The sequence below is a fragment of the Erpetoichthys calabaricus genome, chromosome 4 (genome assembly GCF_900747795.2).
Source record: "Erpetoichthys calabaricus chromosome 4, fErpCal1.3, whole genome shotgun sequence".
NCBI classification, from domain to species: Eukaryota; Metazoa; Chordata; class Cladistia; order Polypteriformes; family Polypteridae; genus Erpetoichthys; species Erpetoichthys calabaricus.
The window spans coordinates 174,721,240-174,743,577 of NC_041397.2; the positions used below are offsets into that span (position 1 = coordinate 174,721,240).

The following is a 22,338-nucleotide window of genomic DNA, read 5'->3' on the forward strand; positions in this document are numbered from 1 at the left end:
GACCTCGCGGTTCACAAACAGTGTTATCCCAAGAACTATAAATGCACTCAATCAGTCCATCAAGTGCTCCTTGTAGAACTGTTTGTACTTGCAAGTTGCCGTGAGGTAATTGTACTTATAATACAGTTATACTATTGCACAACCTGAGCCACTTTATAAAGCGCGTATTTACATATGATGACGATATCATTTTTAATATGAAATGCAGCAAAATATATTTATTATATTATACAGATAAAACTTTAACTTTAACGACACGGTGCCACAGCGCTAGTGAGAAACTTGAGCTTCGTTCACGGTTTGTTCCTGCCTCGCGCTGTATTCATGCTGTGGCTGGCGCGACACTGGAAGGATAGATGGATAGAATAATTAAACATTACAAAGATATTTTGATGTTCCTTAAAAGTTTTGAAGAATCAGCATTCTAAGCTTACAGATGGCTTAATGTCTATTACAGAGCTGATTGGGTGGCGATTGGGTATTTGGAGAAAGAAAAGTAAGGACAGGAATTGGGGGTTAGTACATTTGAAAAAGACAGTACTTCGTTAATTAAGCATGCCATTGAAGGTCGCGCATGGTGCAGCAAGCATCTTGCGTAAGACATGAACAATCACTGCGCCACCGTGTTCCCATGCTTAATAATATGCTTTAACTCATATCATCATGAAAATGATATCACGTATACTTCTCAGTATTTTAATTATTTAGAAAGCTGTAATATTATGAATGTAATGGATTTTGTGTCCTGTCAGAGGAAGAGCACGTAGTGATTCAGGCACATAGAGCACATATAAGATCAAATACAAAACAAAGCATTTAACATGCTACTTTAGTTACGATGGGATTTGAGAAACTAGTAAACAATTTTAAGATGAAGTTTATGACTTTCTACTTTAATGACAAAATAAACTATGTGATTAAAGTGGAAATTTCGAGATTAAAATTGACATTTCGTGCTTTTTTCATACTGTGTGCCTTTTTTTCACTGTACCCTAATAAGCTTGCATATGACACTCAGACGATGGGCTACGAGTCGCCTTTTCACGCTGACTTTGATATGTGACAACTTTGTTTTTATTTCGGGCACTATGTGACTTTGTGAACTTGAGCTTTCGAGTTTCTCCGACACGCTATGTCATTCGATCAACTTCCTTTTGTTGCTTATATAACTGTTTAAACCAACAAATAGTAAGTTTTTCTTTGCCTCCATTTGGTATTTGCTGAAATTCTTCTATTTTTCCTCGTACTTTTGCCATTGCCTTTTCACAGAACGCTGAGCTTAAGGGCTATTTATATTGATTTGCATATTCAAAGAGGCGTAATTCTGGGAGGAGTTGAAGTGGGACTGCAGGCGCGTGCACGAGTGTTACTTTTCATGCTGACCGGGATTTATGTAGGGGAAGAACGTGGAAGTTGGAGAACGCACAGATTTATGCATCTGGATTTTTCTGTGCGTAAGCACATTTCGGCTTTTGTGCTTACCTCGTGCTATAGTGCGAATTCTACGCACGGCGTTATGCATGAGGCCCCTGGAGATGAAATAACAAGAAAAAGTTGAATCTGAGAAGATTAATCTGATTGCACCAAAGCATAATCATTAATCAGAAACCAAAGTCAGAAGGAATAGCAAAAGTTCAGAAACCAGAAATTCAAGAGAGAAATTTGCACTATGCTTTGTTTGAGTTTTTTTATCCAAATCACAAATGAATGAATTTTTGCATCTGCATTTAAGGGGTCACGCTGACATAAGATGTGAGGCTGTACAAAACCATGTTTTTTGGTATACAGGACCAGCGTGCCGTTAATGGGAATCATAACATTGCAGCACCATGAAAAATATAATTACTAAATCAATAAAAATTATAATGCATAATTATCTGCTCGGAAATGTTCCAGAAATAAAGGAACACATATTCCAATGTATACATTTGCTTGGAAAATTTTTCTAAGGGTAATACATTTTTAAAGTGAACATCTCATAACAGAGACGCAAGCTGTGAAACTAACATCTTTATAATTGATTCTGAATAGTCAAGTTCCAGTGATGTCCGTGGTTCGTATTGGCTTCATATTACTACTGACAAACCTGCACCTCCTCTTTGCCCATTTACTGGTAACCCATGTCTAAAGATGTCTGTTAATCATGATTATCTGGACTATTTACAATTTGTCAGTGATAGTCTGGTGGAGAGAATAGTTGTTGAAATGAACTGCTATGCTGAGCCGTGTAGAAAAAATCGCAGTAAACCATTTGCTTGTCGCAGTCTCTGGCAGCCTGTCACTCCAGATAACATGCGGGTGTTCGTCAGTCTCCTCATATTGCAAGACATGGTAAACCAGTCCAGAGATAGTACAAGTCCACAAACCAGTTGTTGCAGAGACTCATTTTTGACAAAGTTATGGGTGAGTGTAATTTTTCACTTAAGAAATACTTGCATTTCACTAATAACAATGACTATGATGAAGTCAATCACCCAGCACTGAATCTGTACAAACTATTGGATGTGTATCAGGTGATTATCAAAAATAGGAAGAAGGTGTATGTTCCCAATTGAGACATAAGTATTGACAAACTCTCATGGGTTACAAGGGAAGGCTCTCATGGATACAATACATCACATCCAAAATTCGGTATCAAATTCTACATGTTTTGCGAAGCAAGCTCTGGGTAGATCTGGAATATTACAAAAAAATCTTTCAACATCTGCTCAACCAATGCCTATGTGAATTGGTGACTGTAAAGTCAAGTCAATTTTATTTTATAGAGCACATTTAAAATACCAGAAATTGACCAAAGTGCTGTATAGCTTCCATAAATGCACCAATACATATACAGATTCCTGTACAGTAAATAAACACAACAGAAATAATTAAATAAATTAGTGTGGCACGCGGCTGGGGGTGGTGCCCAGCCGGGACGCCCAGGAGGACAGGAGGAGGGCTCATTCCTCCTCCGGACCACGAGGGGGCGGCCGCCCTGGTTCCTTTGAGGGCCACGGGTGCAGGGCTTGGAAGCCCAACCCTGTAGGGGCCCGTGGTCTCCGCCAGGGGGCGCCCCCATGCCTGAAGGACCCGGAACCCCAACACTTCCGCCACACCAGGAAGTACTGGGGGGAAGAAGATTGTGAACACCCGGAGGGCTTCCGGGAACACAGCCAGCACTTCCGCCACACAGGGGAGTGTCTAGGGAGTGTCGGGGATCACCTGGAGCCCATCCGGGTACTTATAAAAGGGGCCGCCTCCCTGCAAAGAAGGACTGGAGTCGGGTGAGGAGTGGACAAGGTTTTGGAAGCAGGAGAGGAGGCGGCCTGACGAGCAGGCAGAGACTGAGTGAGAGCCTGGACTTTGGGGGAGATTGGTGCTTTGGCACTGGGTTTGTGCACTTTATTGAACTGTATATAATGTACAATAAACGTGTGGTGGACTTGAATATGGTGTCCGTCTGTCTGTGTCCGGGCAGCTTATCACAGTGGCATAGTCGGCAGGATGCTCCACCTGGGTCAAGGTGAGGACCTGCATTCATGGAAAAGTTTGTGAAAGGCCCGGCACAGCAGGCAAGCTCACCCACGTGCCGCAGGGGCGGCGTGCACCCAACCCCGCAGGGAAACGCGGTATCGCGGACCAGTGGAGGTCCGTGGTGGGACTTTGTGTTTCAGGGGCGGCTCACCGACGCGATGGCCAAGAAGCAGGCTGCCGAGAAGGAGAGGCTGCAGCTGGGGAAGCCGCAGCAGCAGCAGAGCTGCCCGGAGAATCGCTCTCCAGTGAGAGAGGGGAGTGAGATGGCCGACCAGAAGTCCCTCCTCCTAACAGGCACGGGGTTGGACAGCGTGTCCTGTTCTCTCGCCAGTGATTGGTCGGAGGCGAGAGCAGGGAATGTCCGTCCCATGCTCCAAAGAAACCCGAGTGGGCCGCAGGGAAGGGCCCATAGAGAGCAGTCGGTAAGTGGAACTACTCCTAAGGTAAGCCCACCGCCGGCTGCTTCTCTCTCCTTGGCGGCGATTTTACAGGAGCTGCAAAAACAGCTGCGCCTTGTGCTGTTGCCGCCGGCCGAGCGATGTGCCCTCCGGGCGGAGACGCTGGACTCAGGAGGGATGGCAGTGGCATCGGATCGAGAGCAGCAGGCAGAAGAGGATCGGCGCACTGCAGGAGCTCCTGGACGGAGAGGCACAGCGGGGAAGGTAAGGGAGACCAACCCCGTTAAGCTCCGGACGCCAGCGAAGCTGGGTCTGCCCTCTTACAATGGGCAGATCCGAACCGCTGTGGCATCACAAAGTAAACGGAGGAAGCAGCTTGGGGAAGCCAGTTCCTCCGATAAGCGAGGACATGCTGCTGGGTGCGCGTGTCCCGCAAAGGGCCGTCCTCTGCGGAGGCAGAGGAGAATCCCGCAGCTGGAGAGGTGGAAACAGAGCGTGATCCCACTGGTGATTCTGTGGTGGGGAGCACGGACTGCTCGGGCTGGGAAGCCGAGAAAGAGAGCATCGGGGCGCAGATCGGGGACGAGAGCGTTGGCCCAGCTGAGGACGAGCCGAGGGGCTGCGTCAGGGCAATGCCTCCGCCCTTGTTTTTCTTTTGTGTTGACAGGATCGGGCCCTAGGCTACAGTGTGTCGGCTTGCCGCCGAGGGGTTCCCGTCCTCCCGGAATGGTTCGCTGGTCCCAGGAGGTCTCAGCTAGCGGGGGAGTCATGTGGCAGGTGGCTGATTGCGAGCCGCACCCAGCTACCTATTTAAGGAGCCGCCATCCTGCAATCAAGGCTGGAGTCGGGTAGGAGGAGGAGGACAAGGCCGATGCAGAGGGGGACGAGGAGAGGCCCTGGGTGTTGTGTGGAAGAGATAGAGAAGTGGCTACAGAGGAGCCTGGACTTTGGGGGAGATTGGTGCTTTGGCACTGGGTTTGTGCACTTTATTGAACTGTATATAATGTACAATAAACGTGTGGTGGACTTGAATATGGTGTCCGTCTGTCTGTGTCCGGGCAGCTTATCACATTAGTTAAAAAATTGAGTTTAAAAACCTATAAGATAGACTTTCAGATGGAATTTAAAAGTAACCAATGTTGGTGCTGACCTAGTATATAAAGGCAGACTGTTACAAAGCTTAGGTGTAGCTACTGCAAAATTACTGTTCCCTCTACGATTAAGTCTAGAACTTGCCATGACCAATAACTTCTGGAGTACCTCAGGGACCATGAGCGAGAAAACGACGTCAAAAACATAAAAGCGGGCCAAACCATTCAGGGATTTAAAAACACTGTAAAATGTTGAACTTGATCCTGTAGTGAAGCCTGTGAAGAGAAGCTAAAATTGGTGTGATGTGATTCTGTTTTTGGGTGCCTGTTAAAAGCCTGGCAGCAGCATTCTGTACTAGATGAAGATGAGCAAGGGATGACTGATTAACTCCAGTGTATAATGAGTTGCAATAGTCAAGCTGAGATAAACACATGAATTAGTTTTTCAAAATCATCAACAGAAAGAAACGGGATGTCTTTAGCTAATAGAGTGCTTCAAAATATGTTACTTCTAGCACAAATACTAAATTTGCATCAGAACAGGCATGGACACTAGACATACTTTTTCTACTTTTCTACTATAATTATGTTGATGTTTCAGTATTTACATTGTGAAGGACAGCCGGGTCCCATGCCCGGCAGGGACGCCCCTGCTGCATCTGTTCCGGGGGAGCCACCATGGGCAGCTCAGTACCTTCCCCGGGACGCTTGGTGGCAGCCTCCCTGGTGGACGATGATTCCCCAACCTGGCTCAAGGCTCCATGGGAGATGGAGTCCTCCACAGCCTGGTTGGGGGCTTGGATGGACTTTCCAGCCCAGCTGGTCGACTCATCAGCTCCACCCGGAAGGTCAATTAGGACCAGGTAATCAAGCACCTGGAACGCTTCCGGGTGGGGTATAAAAAAGGCCAGCCACCAGCACTCGAGAGAGCCAGAGTCGGGAGGAGGAGGAGGAGGAGGACTAAGCCTAAGCCTAAGCCTAAACCTAAGCCTAAGCCTAAGCCTAAGCCTAAGCCTAAGCCTAAGGAGGAGTGGTGGTGGTGCTGAGGTGGATAGAGAGAGTATTTGTAAGTGCTTTTGGGACTGTGTATTACCTGTGGGTCACGGGGAAGACGTGCGCCCACGGGTGAAGAAGAAAATAAAGCCCTTGTGTTTTATAGTGCCTCTGTGTCGTTCTGTGCCGGGTCGGGCGCTATATAGCGCTTTCTTTTACAACATGTTTCTGTTACACATACTAACATTTTTTGTTGTTGAACGCGTTTGGCTCATTTTTCTGGGGAGTAAACATAATGCTAAGGATGCCACATCAGCTTGCTTTTTTAACAACGTAGAGCTATTCCAATGTTCATATAGGAGTTAGTTAAAGCAGGCAGGTTCCCAAGCTGATTAAGCACTGTCAAGGGATGAAGTAAGCAACATGTAGTACTACCATTTAGTTTTCCAGTTTTTCTACTGATAGGGTTTGTTACTAATTTTCACCACATGCAGTATTCTACTTTGTACCGTACTATCACTGCTAAAATTTTAGCATTTCAGCAACACATTTTAGACAGCTTTATTTTTCGAAAGCTTTTTTTCGTCTCCTGATTTAACAATTTTCCAATCAGTTTAGTTTTGAAAATACTTCTTTAATTAATTCTTCTTCAAATCTTCTTTTCTTAATTTAGTACTTTTATAGATACAAGTAAGTACTTACTGTTATAACATTTATTTTTTAATCTGTTTCAAGTAGCCACTTTTATGTAGTTACCAATTATCAAGTTCAATTTATCTCTTTTGTGATCATGGAACAAGAAGACTATGGAAGAGACTTAGAAACCATGGAATAAATTTAACAGAATACCTAATACGGGATAATTAATAGATCTCTGACATGAAAGAGTAAGAAACTAAAAGAAATAGGCAAGAAAGGGCATCTTTACATGTCAGTGACAAATATGGCAACTGTACTGACCATAGGAACATGAGACAATCAATTAAAAAAGAAACTAGAAGTGTCAAAAAAGACATAGGGGATAATATTGATAATAATAGAAAATGTCACGTTTTAGAAGGCTCATTGTTATTTTTCTTTCGTTTCCTTTATGTTGTTTATGTTTTACTGCTTTTGGCATTGTGCATTGACAGAGTTAATGGCCATGCAGCAAATGAGTTGCTGCTTTGTTTTGGCCTTCTCTGCCACTTATATGAAACTCTGATATACTCACGCCAATAATTCAGCTTATTAGAAAGAATATGTAGAAAGAAAAAGATGTATGGATGGGGTGGGGGATCATTAGGTTTAAAGGTCTGGTGGTCTGTGCTGTATGTTTGGATTTCTGTATCTTCCAGGAGTGGAGTTTAGGTGGGTATTAAGAAGGGAAACATACATTATATCTAGTAAGAATAGAACAAAGAACAACTTCCATATTATTGTTTGGGAATCATCACTGACTCTATACTTTTCCCCATTTTTGTTGTATCACAGTCCTCTTTCCTCATTATTGTTAATTGTTTTCTTCCCAGCCTGGAGCCTAATCGGCTAGGCCTCCAATTGGTTTATAGCCCTCTGGGACTGCAGATAATGAAGCTGTAGTTACTAGAGGGAAGTAAAAGAAACCTTTTAGACCTTCAACCCTTTATTGTGACATTGCCTTTGGTCTCCCTTCCCTTTAAATAGGTATTTGGCAATTTAAAAACAGTCACTTTGATTAGGTTGTGCCCATCTATAGTATGTGTTCTAAACGGATTCCTTGTCTATGAGTGTAAATGCAACTAAGGAGAAATCAAACTCACAATAAAAGCAAAGGTTCTTCCTTGGACAGGAAAAAGGCAGAGAGAAGTAAGTTGGAATGAACCACGAGATGGGAGCAGTAAATAACAATGCAAGGGTCACATAAACTGGGAAGTCAAAATGAAAGCAAAATGGCAAGCTGGAAATTTCACCAAAAATCAAAGTAAAAATAGACATAAAGTCTTTTAGCCCTGAAAATCTTTAAAGGAAAACTTTACCCAAAAATTATGTTTTTAATACGTTACTTACCTATGTAATTTGTAGTGGTGGCTGAGTGATTATTATTTATTAAAAGGACATGTCTTTTTATTTTGTTTGGTATGTTTCTCAGAGCATTTCAGGTGAGCCAGACACACACATTTGTTCCTTGTACAGATCATGGCTGCAGTTTTAAGTTAAAAACAGCAAATACAAGCATATGTTTATATATAAAAACTAGCGATGCTACCCTTCTAAAACAGCTTGAAATCGAAGTAATCACTGTTAATATTTGCAGTGCACTATCTGTGTTATATACCATTTGTATGTGATTGGTAAAAGCAGAATTAATGTTTGTGATGTGCCATCTAATGGAATGACAAATGCAATATCTTTTTCTACTAAAAATGTTTGTGCTGCATCATTTGTTGGAATGACAGAAACATACCAACTGGATGGACACACACTTATCCTTTTTTTAAGCTGGATATAGTAGCGACATTCAGGAGAGTATGCTGGATACTGAAAAAAGTGTGTTTTTTGACACATCTTAAGAAAAAGCAGCTCATCTCATACTTCACAATTTGTACAAATTGAGATTATAAAGAATTATACATATATGAGAGCCATCTATATTTTTGAAAATCAATACAAAGAAAGTTGTAAATAAAATTCAGGCACGTCCTTAGTGATCACAACAGGACAAAAATTCTTAGACTTGATTGCATCAGTATTGTTGTGATACTTAACCAACTGAGTCAAAAGTAGAAGAGCATCATTGCTCATTGCAGCACAATGAGCACTGCTATAATTGTTTCCATACTCATTGCGTATCGAAACACATTTTTATTGCCCATAAAAGAATAAAACAGGTTTCTTCTATGCATGATTAGGATTTGTGTTTTTTAATTTTGCAGTACAGAGAATATTTTGAAAAATTGCTAAAAAGAGTAGAGGGGAAAATGTACTAGAAGCTACAATATTCTAATACAATTACAATATTTCTATCTAAAATTTTTAACATACAACTATGATCTGGGAGTCAATAACAGTGCTCTGTATACTGTATGTGTTGAACAGTATACCCACATACTGTATATTCTAACCCAAATATTCTCCGTGGTAATGTTCAAGTGTCTTTGTAACTTGTGAAAAGTTTTAATTATTTTTTTGTATGCTTTATAACAGTTTTATAGCAATATGGTAAAATACACACTTTTGTGACATCCATGAATGATTATTATTCATTAATACGTAAATAGGTACTAGTTATGAGATCCACATTGAATTATGAACTCAAAATAATGTTAATGTACAGTGAATCTAAACTATTTGTAAGGTACTAAGACCTATTTAACAAAGACTTCAACAGAACACAAAGCAAACAAAGTGTAGTTTATCAAACAAAACAGTTAAAGTATCAAATAAAAGCAGAATAGGTAGCATAGAATAGAATGTTTTGTGTATAATATGCAATTGATAAATAAGAAGTAGTCAACAAAATGAAATAACTCAGAGAAAAAATTACAGAAGAGCAACGTTATATGTTGTCATGCAATAATGCAAGACACAGAATCTAAACACCTCATGGTGACTTATAAAACAATTTCATTGAAGGATGGATGCCTATTCTGTGAAGTCTGAATGTCTTGCTTGTGTCTATGAGATTTTCCTTCAGGAAATGGATTTTCTTTCCACAGTTAGTTCAGCAGCTTTCTGGTTGATTTGAATCACATAATTGACTTGGTGTTTGAAAGCGTCTGATGATATTTAAATAAGGTCAGAAATGTACTGTAATAATCTTCAGTCCACAGCAAGTTTCAGTTTCACCTTTATTAATTTGCTTTTTTTCCCAAAGTGATTTACAAATCAAATTGGTAAAACGGGTTTCAGAGATCTATAGTTCAATCTTCACTACAAACCATATGACCCAGAGCAAGGCACTTAAGCTTCTATTTTAATTGTAGAAACAGTGAAACATATAGGGACTTCGGCTAGATACTGTAAATTACTTAAAAAATAGGCTCCTTCTCAAGTCTAATACTAAATTTTGAACCCCAAATAAATGCATTTTAATTGTCTTCTTAGAAAAAGGAAATTGTAAGCAATGCTGATGTCCTCTGGCCCTTGTAGTTTGAAAGAAATAAAATTATTTACACAATGTGAGATGTGTATTTAATTCCTATTACAAGAATTAAAAAGAACCACTTGCAAAACGATCTGTGATGGATATCTTTGTCAGATGTAAAACAAAACTAAACAATGAGGTTAAACAAAAGCACAATTTACTGCAGAAGTTTGCCACTTTTGCCAAATACACTTTTAAAAGAGAGCCAGCAGTCAAAGAAGTATTTGAAGCAGGGGTCTAAAAATCTCCAGATTAATATTGGATTACTTAAAAAGAAATGATCAGGATATTAGTGATTTTTGGGAGACTGGCTGAAAGGGTAAAGCACTAATCATGGCTGTATATATTGCAGATGAAAATTTAGGGCTGTAGATTATTATTTTGGCTCAGACTGTGTCACATAAGACACTTGACAAATGTTATTTATTGCTGATCATCTTGGCAGTAACCTTTTTAAGACGTTGTGCAGATTGTTATTTATTATTTCCTATACAATGATTCCAGACATACTGTACTTCCTGCTCAGTAAAAAAACAACATCTGTTCGCAATACCATTTGCTTATTCAATGGTTACTTTCTTTATCTAACACATACCTGTGTTGAACTTGACAGTACTTGGTAGCTGATAGTGTGTTGATTAGAGATTTTACACAAAGATAAAGTGTGCTGTTTATATTCAGTAGATATATAAAAAGACAGATCCATAGTTTAAAATATGGGAACCTCCTTTGAAGTCATCCTGTGGTCAATTCAATTGATTGCACATGATTAGAAATGGCACACATCTCTCTACAGAAGGTCCCCTAGTTGACAAGTTGTATCAGAGCATGAGATCAAAGAAATTGCCTGCAGACCTTAAAGACAAGATTGTACCGAGGCACTGATATGGGGAAGAGTACATAAAATTCCTGTAGTATTTAAGATTTACAAGCACTGAACCTGGTCCATTTGTGGAGCTAACCCTATCTGCTGGTTTTACCAGTTTCAATTAACTAGGGTTTTTCACCTATTCCAATTTCAAGCATGATAGATGATTAAAGAGGATGAAAGAAAAAGGAAAAGGAAAACCTTGATACAAGGAAAAAATATCTACTTATTTATGTTGCATGGGGAAGTTCTATGCTGTAGTTTTGTTTATCTTCCAAGTTAACCCCTTTTTACTAAGAGAATAATAACAAAAAAATTACACATTCTAGAATACACTCCATTGTCTAGGTAGCTTTCTAATTGTATTTAGTCACTCAAGAATTATGGAAAGTTACTTCTTTATGTAACTATACGGACATTTAACTTTATGCCATTGTTCACTTTACACATATAGCAATGTTTAAGACATTTTTGTAATTTTATGGAATTATTTCTTCTGTACTTACCCTTGGAAAGGTAGTGAATCTGTCTAGTTCTTCAACAAAGCAGAACATTTGTAAGCTGATGGCAGACATCACAATCAGGAGACTAGCTGTGAAAACCACTAAGCTTCCAAGCTTTTTTCCTGGTCCAAATATCTTGTACACAAAATCTTCCAGAGCTGGGGAAATTTTAATTAAACGAACTACTCTGAGAACCTGTTTGGAAAAGAAGAGAACAATTCTATTAGACTTGAGAAAGAATAACCATCTTTATATATTTGTCTATTTCTTACAGCATAAACAAAATGTTATGATGAAATTGAGGTGGAGATATGAACTTTTAGTTTTTGTGGTTTAACAGAGAGAGTGGCTATGTAATGGGAGGGGCAGCTGTCAAACTGTCTTTCATAATAAGGAGAATATATGATTCTTTACTTGTAGATTAGTCTGAATTTGTTTACCCCTGTAATTATCTGTTAATAAGGACTGCAAAGAGAAAACCCTTAAGAAAACAGACTTTTAAGCTCTGCATAACTGAAAAATTAAGAACGACATTTGAGTTTATTCTGAGAAAGACAAAGATTTATTACGTATGTCAGAATTTAAACTGACCAGTAGATTGATAATGAAACTAAAATTAAGTTTTGATCTGAATGAGGTTTAGTTTAAACACAATGAAGCATAAAAGAAAAATATTCTGTTTCAGCTCTAAAATGTTTTAAATCATAAGAGAGTATGCAGTAGTTAATGGACAAATTTGTGACCCTAGATTTCTAAGAAATGACCAGCTCACAAGATATTCATTATTCAGTTTTTACCTTTTCTTATGAGACTGAATTGCTTCCATACTTTATTTAAACTGAAGTAAACCATACATGATAATCACTTTTATTTTTAACTGTGGTAAGCCTGCAATTGAACAAAGAAATAACACAAGAAATGGTGCTGTCATTTGTATACAGTTTCTCACATTGTTTCTTATTTAACCTGTACATGTAACATTCCCATATATGTTTTATGTTTGGTACTATCCTCATAGTTAATTAAGTTAATTCTACAGGGAGATGTCTCTCATCTAAATAAGTGTACAATTTGGTTTATTCATTCTTTCTATTAACTATTAAGCAAAATTGCATTAAAAGCTCTAAAAAGCATGTGCCTCTATTCAAATAAATTGGATGCCTAAATGAAAGATATTGTGAAGTAAGAATTCAGGGTTATGATGTTTAGGTTCTTTGCTGAATTAAGAGATCTCAAGGTAATCCCATAATTATTATCTCTTTTTAAATCACATACATAGTGTATGGGTGTGTGCATGACTGTGATCACTCTATCCAGGAAATGGTTTCCACATTGTATCAAATGCTACTGAAATATTAATCAACTCTATGAAACTCTGCATTTAATTATTTGTATTACAAAATGTTATGTATTAAATAAATAAATATAAAAAATACACAGCGCAATATATTGTGTATAACTTTCATTCACTACTGCGTTGCTCTTGTGTAAATAACACATTCCACATTCTTACAGTATCACTTCTGTTTTTCTGGCACTTTTTCATTGTGCACAAATAGAGGGCATATAGAACGACAGACTGCAAAATTCTACTGACACTCATTGGGACTCTGGGAACTGTAGTTATGAGCTTTAATTGACTGCAAGTCAGACTATAGTAGTTTTTCACCGAGGCATACATTTCCCAAGATGCCAAGCGTATTCTTCCTCTTGAACGATCATGGCGCGAAAAGATGGATGAAGTTGATTCTTGAAGTAATGTTGCGAAAATGAAGTTTACTTAGTTTGATTTTTTTTAAAACCCTATTCCGTGGATTTTGGGTGATTACGTACATAACGTGTTTAAATCCTGAGTCCCTAAACAGTCAACAAATGGACTTTAAATGCAGTGTCAAGTTCAGCTACCTAGCGAAAGAGACTGGGAGTGTTTCGGCAAAACTGCCTCGATTTAGCGGTAAGCACAGTAACGTGCAAATTAAATGTGTTATTGTTTCACCACCAAAACACAATATCACCAAACCAAACGGGCAGGTTTTTGAGGGAACCGTTCATGTCATTTTACGACGGGCAGTCGTCCACAGTGTATTTTTTAACATTAGGCACTGGTGTTGGTTTTACATGATCGGCTGCTGAGATTACGCATGGAAGCGAGGCCCACGCTGTATAAAAGTCATATGTATTAATGTCAGGTTTAATTACGTGTGCATTAAAATAATGGATGAATTAATGTATGTATTATTTTGTTAAAAGCTTACAACTGATATAAATAACGAGTGAACTAGAATATACTTTTTAAATTTAAAAATATTCATATTCAAACATTTATAATTGTCTTTCAGATAACCAGGAAGAACTTGTGGAAATAATGGGAAACTGTTACAAAGGCACGAGACACTGAACATTTTATAAACCGTGCACTCAAAGAAATTGGGAAGAGATTACATATCCAAGAAGCCAAAATTATTCTTCAGTTCTGGAGGAAAAAGGTAGTACACATTTAATTTGCATAATGTTTTATAATATTTTTTGATTTTTGACTTAACTCTTGTTAATATAAAGAGGTACCAAGGACAGTTAAAAAAAAAAAAAGATTTCTTGAATCTTGAACAAACAGAAAGCATATGCCCATATTTTGGGAAATCTGAAGTAAAACAAGGGAATGACCATGATTCTTGGTCCACTGGATATGAAGACTCCGATGAGATTTCCAGTGTTCGCTTGCATTCAAAAATACAGAGACTGAAAAAAAGAAAATTGTAATCTCATACTAAATTATTCAAGTATTAAATGGTACAATATTTGCACACATGTACTTTGCTTTTTTATCTTTTAGTATCTTCAAGCTTTTTGAGTATTTTTTTGTCCAGTCAAACTGACAGTGGGTTACCATCATGGGAAACTAAAATAAGAGAGGTGTTCACTACATTTTCAGGGCAACCAAATGAAAGAACAAATGTATCAGGATAGCTGCTGTGGAACAATGTATAATAAAAATAAAAGCAATGTATAATAAAAAATCCTCATAATGAAATTAATATAACATTGTGTTCCATGAGGCACAGCTTCACCACATGCCTTTGCTGCTGGAGTGTATTTGAGTGCTGATAATAGTCATTTTAAAATGTTGTATTTTTCTAGATTTACTAGAGATTGCCCTTTCAATGCTGATACTAAAGACTCTCATCCATTGGGGCATTGAATGGATCAACTTTGTGGTTTCTGTCCTGCTATTCACCAACAACTAGGACAACCAGGAAAGAGTTCAGTGACTTAAGTACCACATGTTAAATGAAGAATCTTGAGGTAAAATATTATTTGATGTCTTTTTTTAATTGCACCTTTTATGTATATGTGTTTTACTCTATATGTTATTTGTTAAAAGTAATTATACTTGCATAGTTTAGTTTCAAGTTTCAGTCTCTGAAATTTTAATAAGAAGAGCTAACAAATTGTCTGCAAGGAAATTAACAAGTGATATCCTCAACAGACACTATGATGATGAATTCTTAGCTTAGTATTATTCATTGGCAGGTGGTAGGAGCTGGTGATCACAGGAACAAGACCCACCAAAAAAAACTATTGGATGTTGAACATAAAATGACATTGTTGGGTGGATCATTATACATTATTTCTAAGCAATGGAATAAAAGTTATAATAAGGTAATATCATGAGGAAGAACAAAGCTGTAGTATCTAGGTTTGCAGTATTGTGGTTCAGTTGGCCATATACTACAATACTGGGATCATAGCTCTTTTGTATTTGCTCATGTCTTTACACCAGTTAACATAAAAATGTTGTTATGGCCTACATAAAGTGAAATGTATAAGATTTAAATCATTTGTGTTTTGTTTTTTGATGTTTTATTCGTTGGCTTCCAGCATCTTCCATCTGAGCCTTTCTACTTCTAAATGTCTGTTAAAGCATCTTTTGTCAGTAGCCTTAAATGACTCACTGTTGACATCCATATATTAAATGATGTTATTCTTTTTTTTTCAAAAACCAATCCTGAAATATGATGTTTTGTTTTGCAAACTATATTGCACCAAACAGCAGTAGTAGATGCCTCCTGGACACCTCCCTGGTGAGGTGTTCAGGGCACGTCCAACCGGGAGGAGGCCCCTGGGAAGACCCAGGACACGCTGGAGGGACTATGTCTCCCGACTGGCCTGGGAACGCCTCGGGGTTCTCCCGGAAGAGCTAGAAGAAGTGGCTGAGGAGAGGGAAGTCTGGGTATCTCTGCTCAAGCTGCTGCCCCCGCGACCCGACCTCGGATAAGCGGAAGAGGATGGATGGATGAGCAGTAGTAGTTTAAAATCATTTCTAAAGAACACAGGTCACAAATGTAATGATGCAAAAACTAGTGAAATGTATCTGAGATGTTATAAGAAGTTGAACTCTTGCTGTGTTTCTTAAATGAAATGATTCTTAAATTAAAGAACAAAGTCTTATTGATATTATTTGTTTGTAACAACAATATTTCTTATTTTTGATGTGGCTTGCTTTGTGAGGCTAGATGATCAGGTTTACTTTTTAGACACTTTTTTCATTTCTGACAACAACCAAAATTATTTTTTTTCTTGTCTAGTTTGAAGAAATTGCTACTCATCCATTCTGCAGTGCTAGTAAGACAATGCATAAGAGAGCAGAGAGTATCAGAGTCATCTGGTGTTATAAACTACGGTAAGTAAAGTCGTGTTTCTATAAGACTAACTGTGCTACTTCACCTTGTGTTTAAAAATAATGGAAATATTTATGTTTTGAGTAACAGAATTGATCTATGTGATACACAGTATACAATACAGTGAATCTTTGATGTATACTTGCCAAAGCTTGAGAACAATACTTTATGTATTATACAAGATTGAACTCGGTCTAAGGCATTACCAGAAAGACCCAACCATTGACTAAAATTGTCAAAAACAAAGGAGACCAAATTGTTTTTCTTGAGCAGGGGTTTAACTATTGCCGTCTTTATAGAAACCAGAGAAAAGCTGGAATCTAATGAACGGTTAACTATTTCTAGCTCCCTGTCTATAACCATATCAGAAACTTTGGAAAGAAAAGTTGGACCTGCATCCGGGTCATAAGTGGATGGTGTTAGCTGAGTGATTATTCTATAGAATTTAGCTGAACTGTTTTTAGTAAAGGAACTTGCTATGCTGAGTGTGCAGAGGCTTAATAAGATTTGCTTTGGTGCCTAATCTTTTTGGATTTAAGTCATCAACTCTGAAAAATCATAGTCTCTCCAAAAAAAAAAATCCCAATTGTCTGAAAAGCCAATGTCTTGTCTCTCACTGAAGGCTCTTATCTAGGTAATCAGGACCAGAAGCTGACTGTAGAACTTGTCTGATCATCTCAATATGGAAAGAGGTTCAGAAATTAAAGGTCCTTTACCTAATTGCTTGAAAACGTAAAGAGAAGTTTGCCTTCAGAACTTTCAGCAATCACCAGTAAATGACATTTACCCTATATATTCAACACTATTACCTGAAAAGTCCTGTTTTTCTGCTTCTGGAACTCCAGTAAAGCTGTTTTTTTAGTATTAAAAAGTTGTACACAAGAGAAGCAGGACACAAAGTTTTTTGCAGTTGAATCAAGCTTAAAATCAAGTCTGTAATAACAAGGACGTTATGATCTGCTGGCATGGTGAGAGGTTCGAAGTGGTTGCTATTGTTGCAGTCTTCCTAAGAAAGTGAATATCACCTGGGCTTTGGCCTTCACTTGGGTTTCTTCAACTCCCATATTTTCTCATTGAGAACTGTGTTGCACAGTTGACTCTGGCTTCTAGTGAAGCTTCTTGTCTAGCTGGCAGGCCAGCTTTTTGCTCCCGGAGTGATGATTGTCTTGCACAAAGCTGCTAAATCGCTCCAGTATCTTGAGTTTGTTGTTGACATACAGCAGCTCATAATTGTCTATCTTCATATGGTCAATGAGTTATGTCTTGAATTATGTCTTTTAAATCTTTAATGACCATCCATTTAGGTTTAACCTTTGCTACATAAAACTACACCTAATACAGAGCCTTAATCAACACAGAATAAAAATATTATTAATACATAAGACATTTAAATAATCAAAATGCCCTTAAAGGGCCCTGATCCTGAACTAGATTAGGCATTTAATATAATATAGATGGACTACAGGTCAGGATCACTGTCATGTTTGAAGCTACTTTAAAGTTTCAGTTTAAATTGATTTCCATTAATATATGAACTTGAGGTACAAATAAGTGAAATATTATTTCTTATTAAAATAAACCTATACAGTATACAAATGTCATGTTTCTATAATCACCTGTAGTGTCCTGGCACCACGTATTATTCAGAAGCATGAGATTTTTTCCTATGACTTTTCAGTAGCTGCAGTGAATCACATAGAGAAGCATGTTAACCCTTAATATACTTATGCATTCATGTGTTTTTAAATAAAACTTCATTCACTTTCACTTCATCTAACCATTTTGTGATCTGTTTAAACCAGTTTATAAGGCTGTATGGAATTAGAGCCTATCCCAGTAACATTGCCTGCAGAGTGGGAAGCAGCACTGGAGGAGATATAAACCCCTACACACCCGCAAACTGCAGATATAGAGTTGGTAGTTATAGACCTAGGGGCATTCCTTTGTGTTGAGAGAAAAAAATGTTAATACCTAGGGAAAACACACACACACCAGGAGTACATGAAAAGTGCCTAACCCACACATTTACTGCACTAACAATCAAATCCAGTTTGATCAGTTTGTACATCATTAAACTGCATATATTCCACTACTGTTTACTCATAGCACAGTGTTTTTCTTAAAGCAAATCTTATATTAAAAAATAAATAAATAAATAACTGCCCTCATTAGGTTATGTCAAACAAAATATATACTGACCTTCACAAAATACTTTGTAGAAAAAAATGCAACTGAACAAGTACTATATGCAAATCAGTTATGTTTTCTGAAGAGCATTTGTAACATTTTATAGACTGAAAGTTTGCGTATTACAGTTTGAAGATGAATGGCTGTGATTTTGTCTAGTAATTAAACATAGGTCCTTTTATATACACATTCTTTTATGAACTACAATCTGTTGAATGCTTGCTCAGTTTTACAAGTACGGCGATGATGACGTCTCTTGTATTAGATTGAAAATGAGACTTCGCTAAAGCTAATGACAGCAAAAGTTGTAACGACTGTATGAATTTTGGCCAAGATACTGAAATCAATTCAGGCAGAATTCCATCAAGACCTGGGGCCTCATGTATAACGCTGTGCGTAGAACTCACACTATAACATGGCGTAAGCACAAAAGCGGGAATTTGTGTACACACAGAAAAATCCAGATGCATAAATCTGTGCGTTCACCAACTTCCATGTTCTTCTGCTACATAAATCACAATCAGCGTGAAAAGTAATGCACGTGCACGCTGCCCCACCCCAACTCCTCCCAGAATTACACCTCTTTGAATATGCAAATCAATATAAATAGCCCTTAAGCTCCGTGTTCTGTGAAAAGACAATGGGAAAAGCACAGTGGAAAATAGAAGAATTTCAGCGAATACCAAGTGGAGGCAAGGGAAAACTTACTATTCGTTGGTTTAAACAGTGATATAATCAACAAAAGGAAGTTGATCGAGTGACATTTAGTGTCGGAGAAACTCGAAAGCTCAAGTTCACAAAGTCGCACAGTGCCAGAAATAAAAAAGTTGTCACATATCAAAGTCGCCATGACAAGGCGAGTCGTAGCCCACCGTCTGAGTATTGTATGAAAGCTTATTAGGGTACAGAGAAAAAAAAATAGGCACACAATGGGGAAAAAAGCTCGAAATGTCAACTTTAATCTCGGAATTTCCACTTTAATCACATAGTTTATTTTGTCATTAAAGTAGAACATCATAAACTTCATCTTAAAATGGTTTAATTTACTAGTTTCTCAAATCCCATCTGTTATATGTTTGTTATAATATTAAGTTTAATGTCACTATCTCTGTGCACACTGTTATGGATTCATTCATACAGGCAGACCAAGTATGGTACGCAGGGGCTCAGCATTTAGAATTGCCGAGCCAAGCACAGGACTAGATAGCCAAAGACAACTGGAGGATTGTATAGTCAGGCTAAAGACAGAATAGTATATTTATGTCCTCTGTCAGCACAAAATCTTCTTTCCTTTTTGGGAGAATGAGAAATGCATGTAGGCATTGTGCTATTTCTGTATTTTTTGGAGGTGGAGTTGAGTCCTTTCCTGTTCTTGTTTGGATCCAGAGAAAGAGCCTGCACGTGGAGCAACCAGTATATAAGAATGGACCTACTGCCAATACACTTTGAAGCTGTTGGGCGGAAGATTATGTCATCCGTCCGGAAAATCCTTTCAGAGTGGTGATGAAAGATGGCAGACTGCATAGGTCAAGATCCCACATTGATAGAGTGTGTCATAAGCTTCCCATCTGTAACCGCGTAAAATCCTCAGTAAAGAAAGCTAAAGTATATCTTTTTCTCTTGTGATTTTTGTACCGCCGTAATTACTATGGGAGGGATATCGCCTTTTATATCATATTTCTTGGTTACTTAACATGCCGCAATTTCAAAAGAACACATTTCCGGAGAGCTAGTGCCTCCAAAGGAAATGCCATCGTAACTGAAGTAGCATGTTAAATGCTTTGTTTTGTATTTGATCTTCTATGTGCTCTATGTGTGTGAATCACTATGTGCTTCTGGGCTTTCTCTTCCTCTGACAGGACGCAGAATCCATTACATTCGTAATATTACAGCTCTCTGAATAAATAAAATACTGAGATGTATATGTGCTAACTTTTTCATGATGATAGGAATGAAAGCATGTTATTAAACAAGGGAACACGGTGGCACAGTGATTGTTCATATCTCACACAAGATGCTTGCTGCGTCATGCGCGACCTTCGATAAAATAATTTATTGCAGCAGTACTGTCTCTTTCAAACGTACTAACCTCCAATTCCTGTCCTTCCTTTTCTTTCTCCAAATACCCAATCGCCACGCAATCAGCTCTGTAATAGACGTTAAGCCATCTGTAAGCTTAGAATGACGATTCTTCAAAACTTTTAAGGAACATTGAAATATCTTCGTAGTATGTGTTTAATTATTCTATCCATCTATCCTTCCAGTGTTGCGCCAGCCCAGCAAGAATGCAGCATGAGGTAGGAACAATCCGTGAACTAGCTAGCGCTGCAGCACCGTGTCCTCACATGTTTAATTATTAACAATATATATACAGTAATCCCTCGCTATATCGCGCTTTGACTTTTGCGGCTTCACCCTATCGCAGATTTTATATGTAAGCATATCTAAATATATAACGCGGATTTTTCGCTGCTTCACGGGTTTCTGTGGACAATGGGTCTTTTTACTTCTGGTACATGCTTCCTCAGTTGGTCTGCCCAGTTGATTTCATACAAGGGACGCTATTGGCGGATGACTGAGAAGCTACCTAATCAGAACACACAGTTAAAGTTCCTGTGTGCTGATTGGTTCAGCGACGGAGTGCTGCATTAACCAGGAAGTCTCATCTCACTCATTCAGCATTAACGTGCTCCTGCTACTGCTTCAGGGGCCGTGTCCAAGCGCCAACAGAAGATGCAAATGATTGCAGAAAAGGTAAAAGTTTTGGATATGTTGAAGGAAGGGAACAGCTACACCGCTGCAGGACACCATTACGGCATCAATGAGTCCACGATTCTTTTTATTTAAAAACGAGGAAAAGCATATAAGATCTACAGCCGCAGTGTCCTTTAACTAGGGCGCAAAACGAGTTGCAAGTGGACGTGATAAGGCAGTAGTCTGGATGGAATCTGCTTTAGGGATTTGGATTGAAGACTGATGGAAGAAGAATGACGGCGGTGCTACACAGCCGCCTGAAGAGGCTCCTTTAGAAGAGCTGTAACGCTCTCCAGACGCAAACCAAGTGTGATCAAGAGTACTGGTTCGATCCCCTCTCACTCCTATATTTGCCGTTTTCAGTAGTAAGCTGCTCTTTTTGTTAATATTATACAGTACACACATGCACTTGATTTGTGTCTGTACTTGCGCTGTTACTTAGAGAGTCAGATCGGGGGGAGGGGTGATGTTAGAGCGGGTGAGCTTATTCAGTACTTTTTCTTTCAGTACATGTGCCTTCCCTGTTTGTTTGTATATCTCTGCCTGTCTGTCTCTGTATTACGCAGTGCTCTGTCTGTCTCTGTGTTATGGATCTTGAAAAAAATAAGTTATAAGGACGGTTTGCTGACTTGGAGCACCACTGCCTTACTGTGCCACAGAGACGCGAGTTCGATTCCCAGCTTTGAAGAAAGTGTTTTTTTTTTCCTCAAACGGACATTGAATTTATAAATTGGTATGCACTGTAAATCGTTAACTTTAAAATGTCAATCGCGGTTATTTCTGTTGATTAATTCATGCTTTTTTACTTAGAGTCAGAACAGGAGCTTTTTCAGCTTATTCAGCTTCTGATCTGACTCAAACAGCGCCAGTATAACTTCACACCCAACCTGACGCTGTTCGTTTTCAAATAATATTGCTTTACTTCGACGATGTTTTCTGATTGGTACTATTCGCGTCATAAAATGATTTCTTCAAAACGTCACATATATTTGTCTCATTCTTTTTTTAAAATGTGCGTTGTAGCACTCAGCAACTGGCCACCTGCATGTTCTTGCGCACACTAAATCAGACAGCGCTATATGCAATCATCAGATTCAAATGTTAACAGTTATATAGCACAGAATGGAAATCAGCAGTTCTTAGCATTCCACCTACTGTAACTTGCTTTCTTTTTTCTTCGGTTATAGTCTTGAATAAAAGTGCACTTGTTTTGTTATACTTTTACATCAACATATGTTCCTGTG

The 22,338-nt window shown here is 38.6% G+C and overlaps 1 protein-coding gene across 1 annotated transcript in view; it reads right to left on the bottom strand.

Annotated features, from left to right (window-relative positions):
• The window catches only part of nalcn (sodium leak channel, non-selective), an 898,297-nt gene that overhangs the window by 354,163 nt on the left and 521,796 nt on the right, over positions 1–22,338 (bottom strand). Inside the window, exon 14 of the mRNA XM_051926631.1 lies at positions 11,478–11,669. Within this exon, the coding sequence (XP_051782591.1) occupies positions 11,478–11,669 (192 nt within the window). The remainder of the gene's footprint in view (positions 1–11,477; positions 11,670–22,338) is intronic.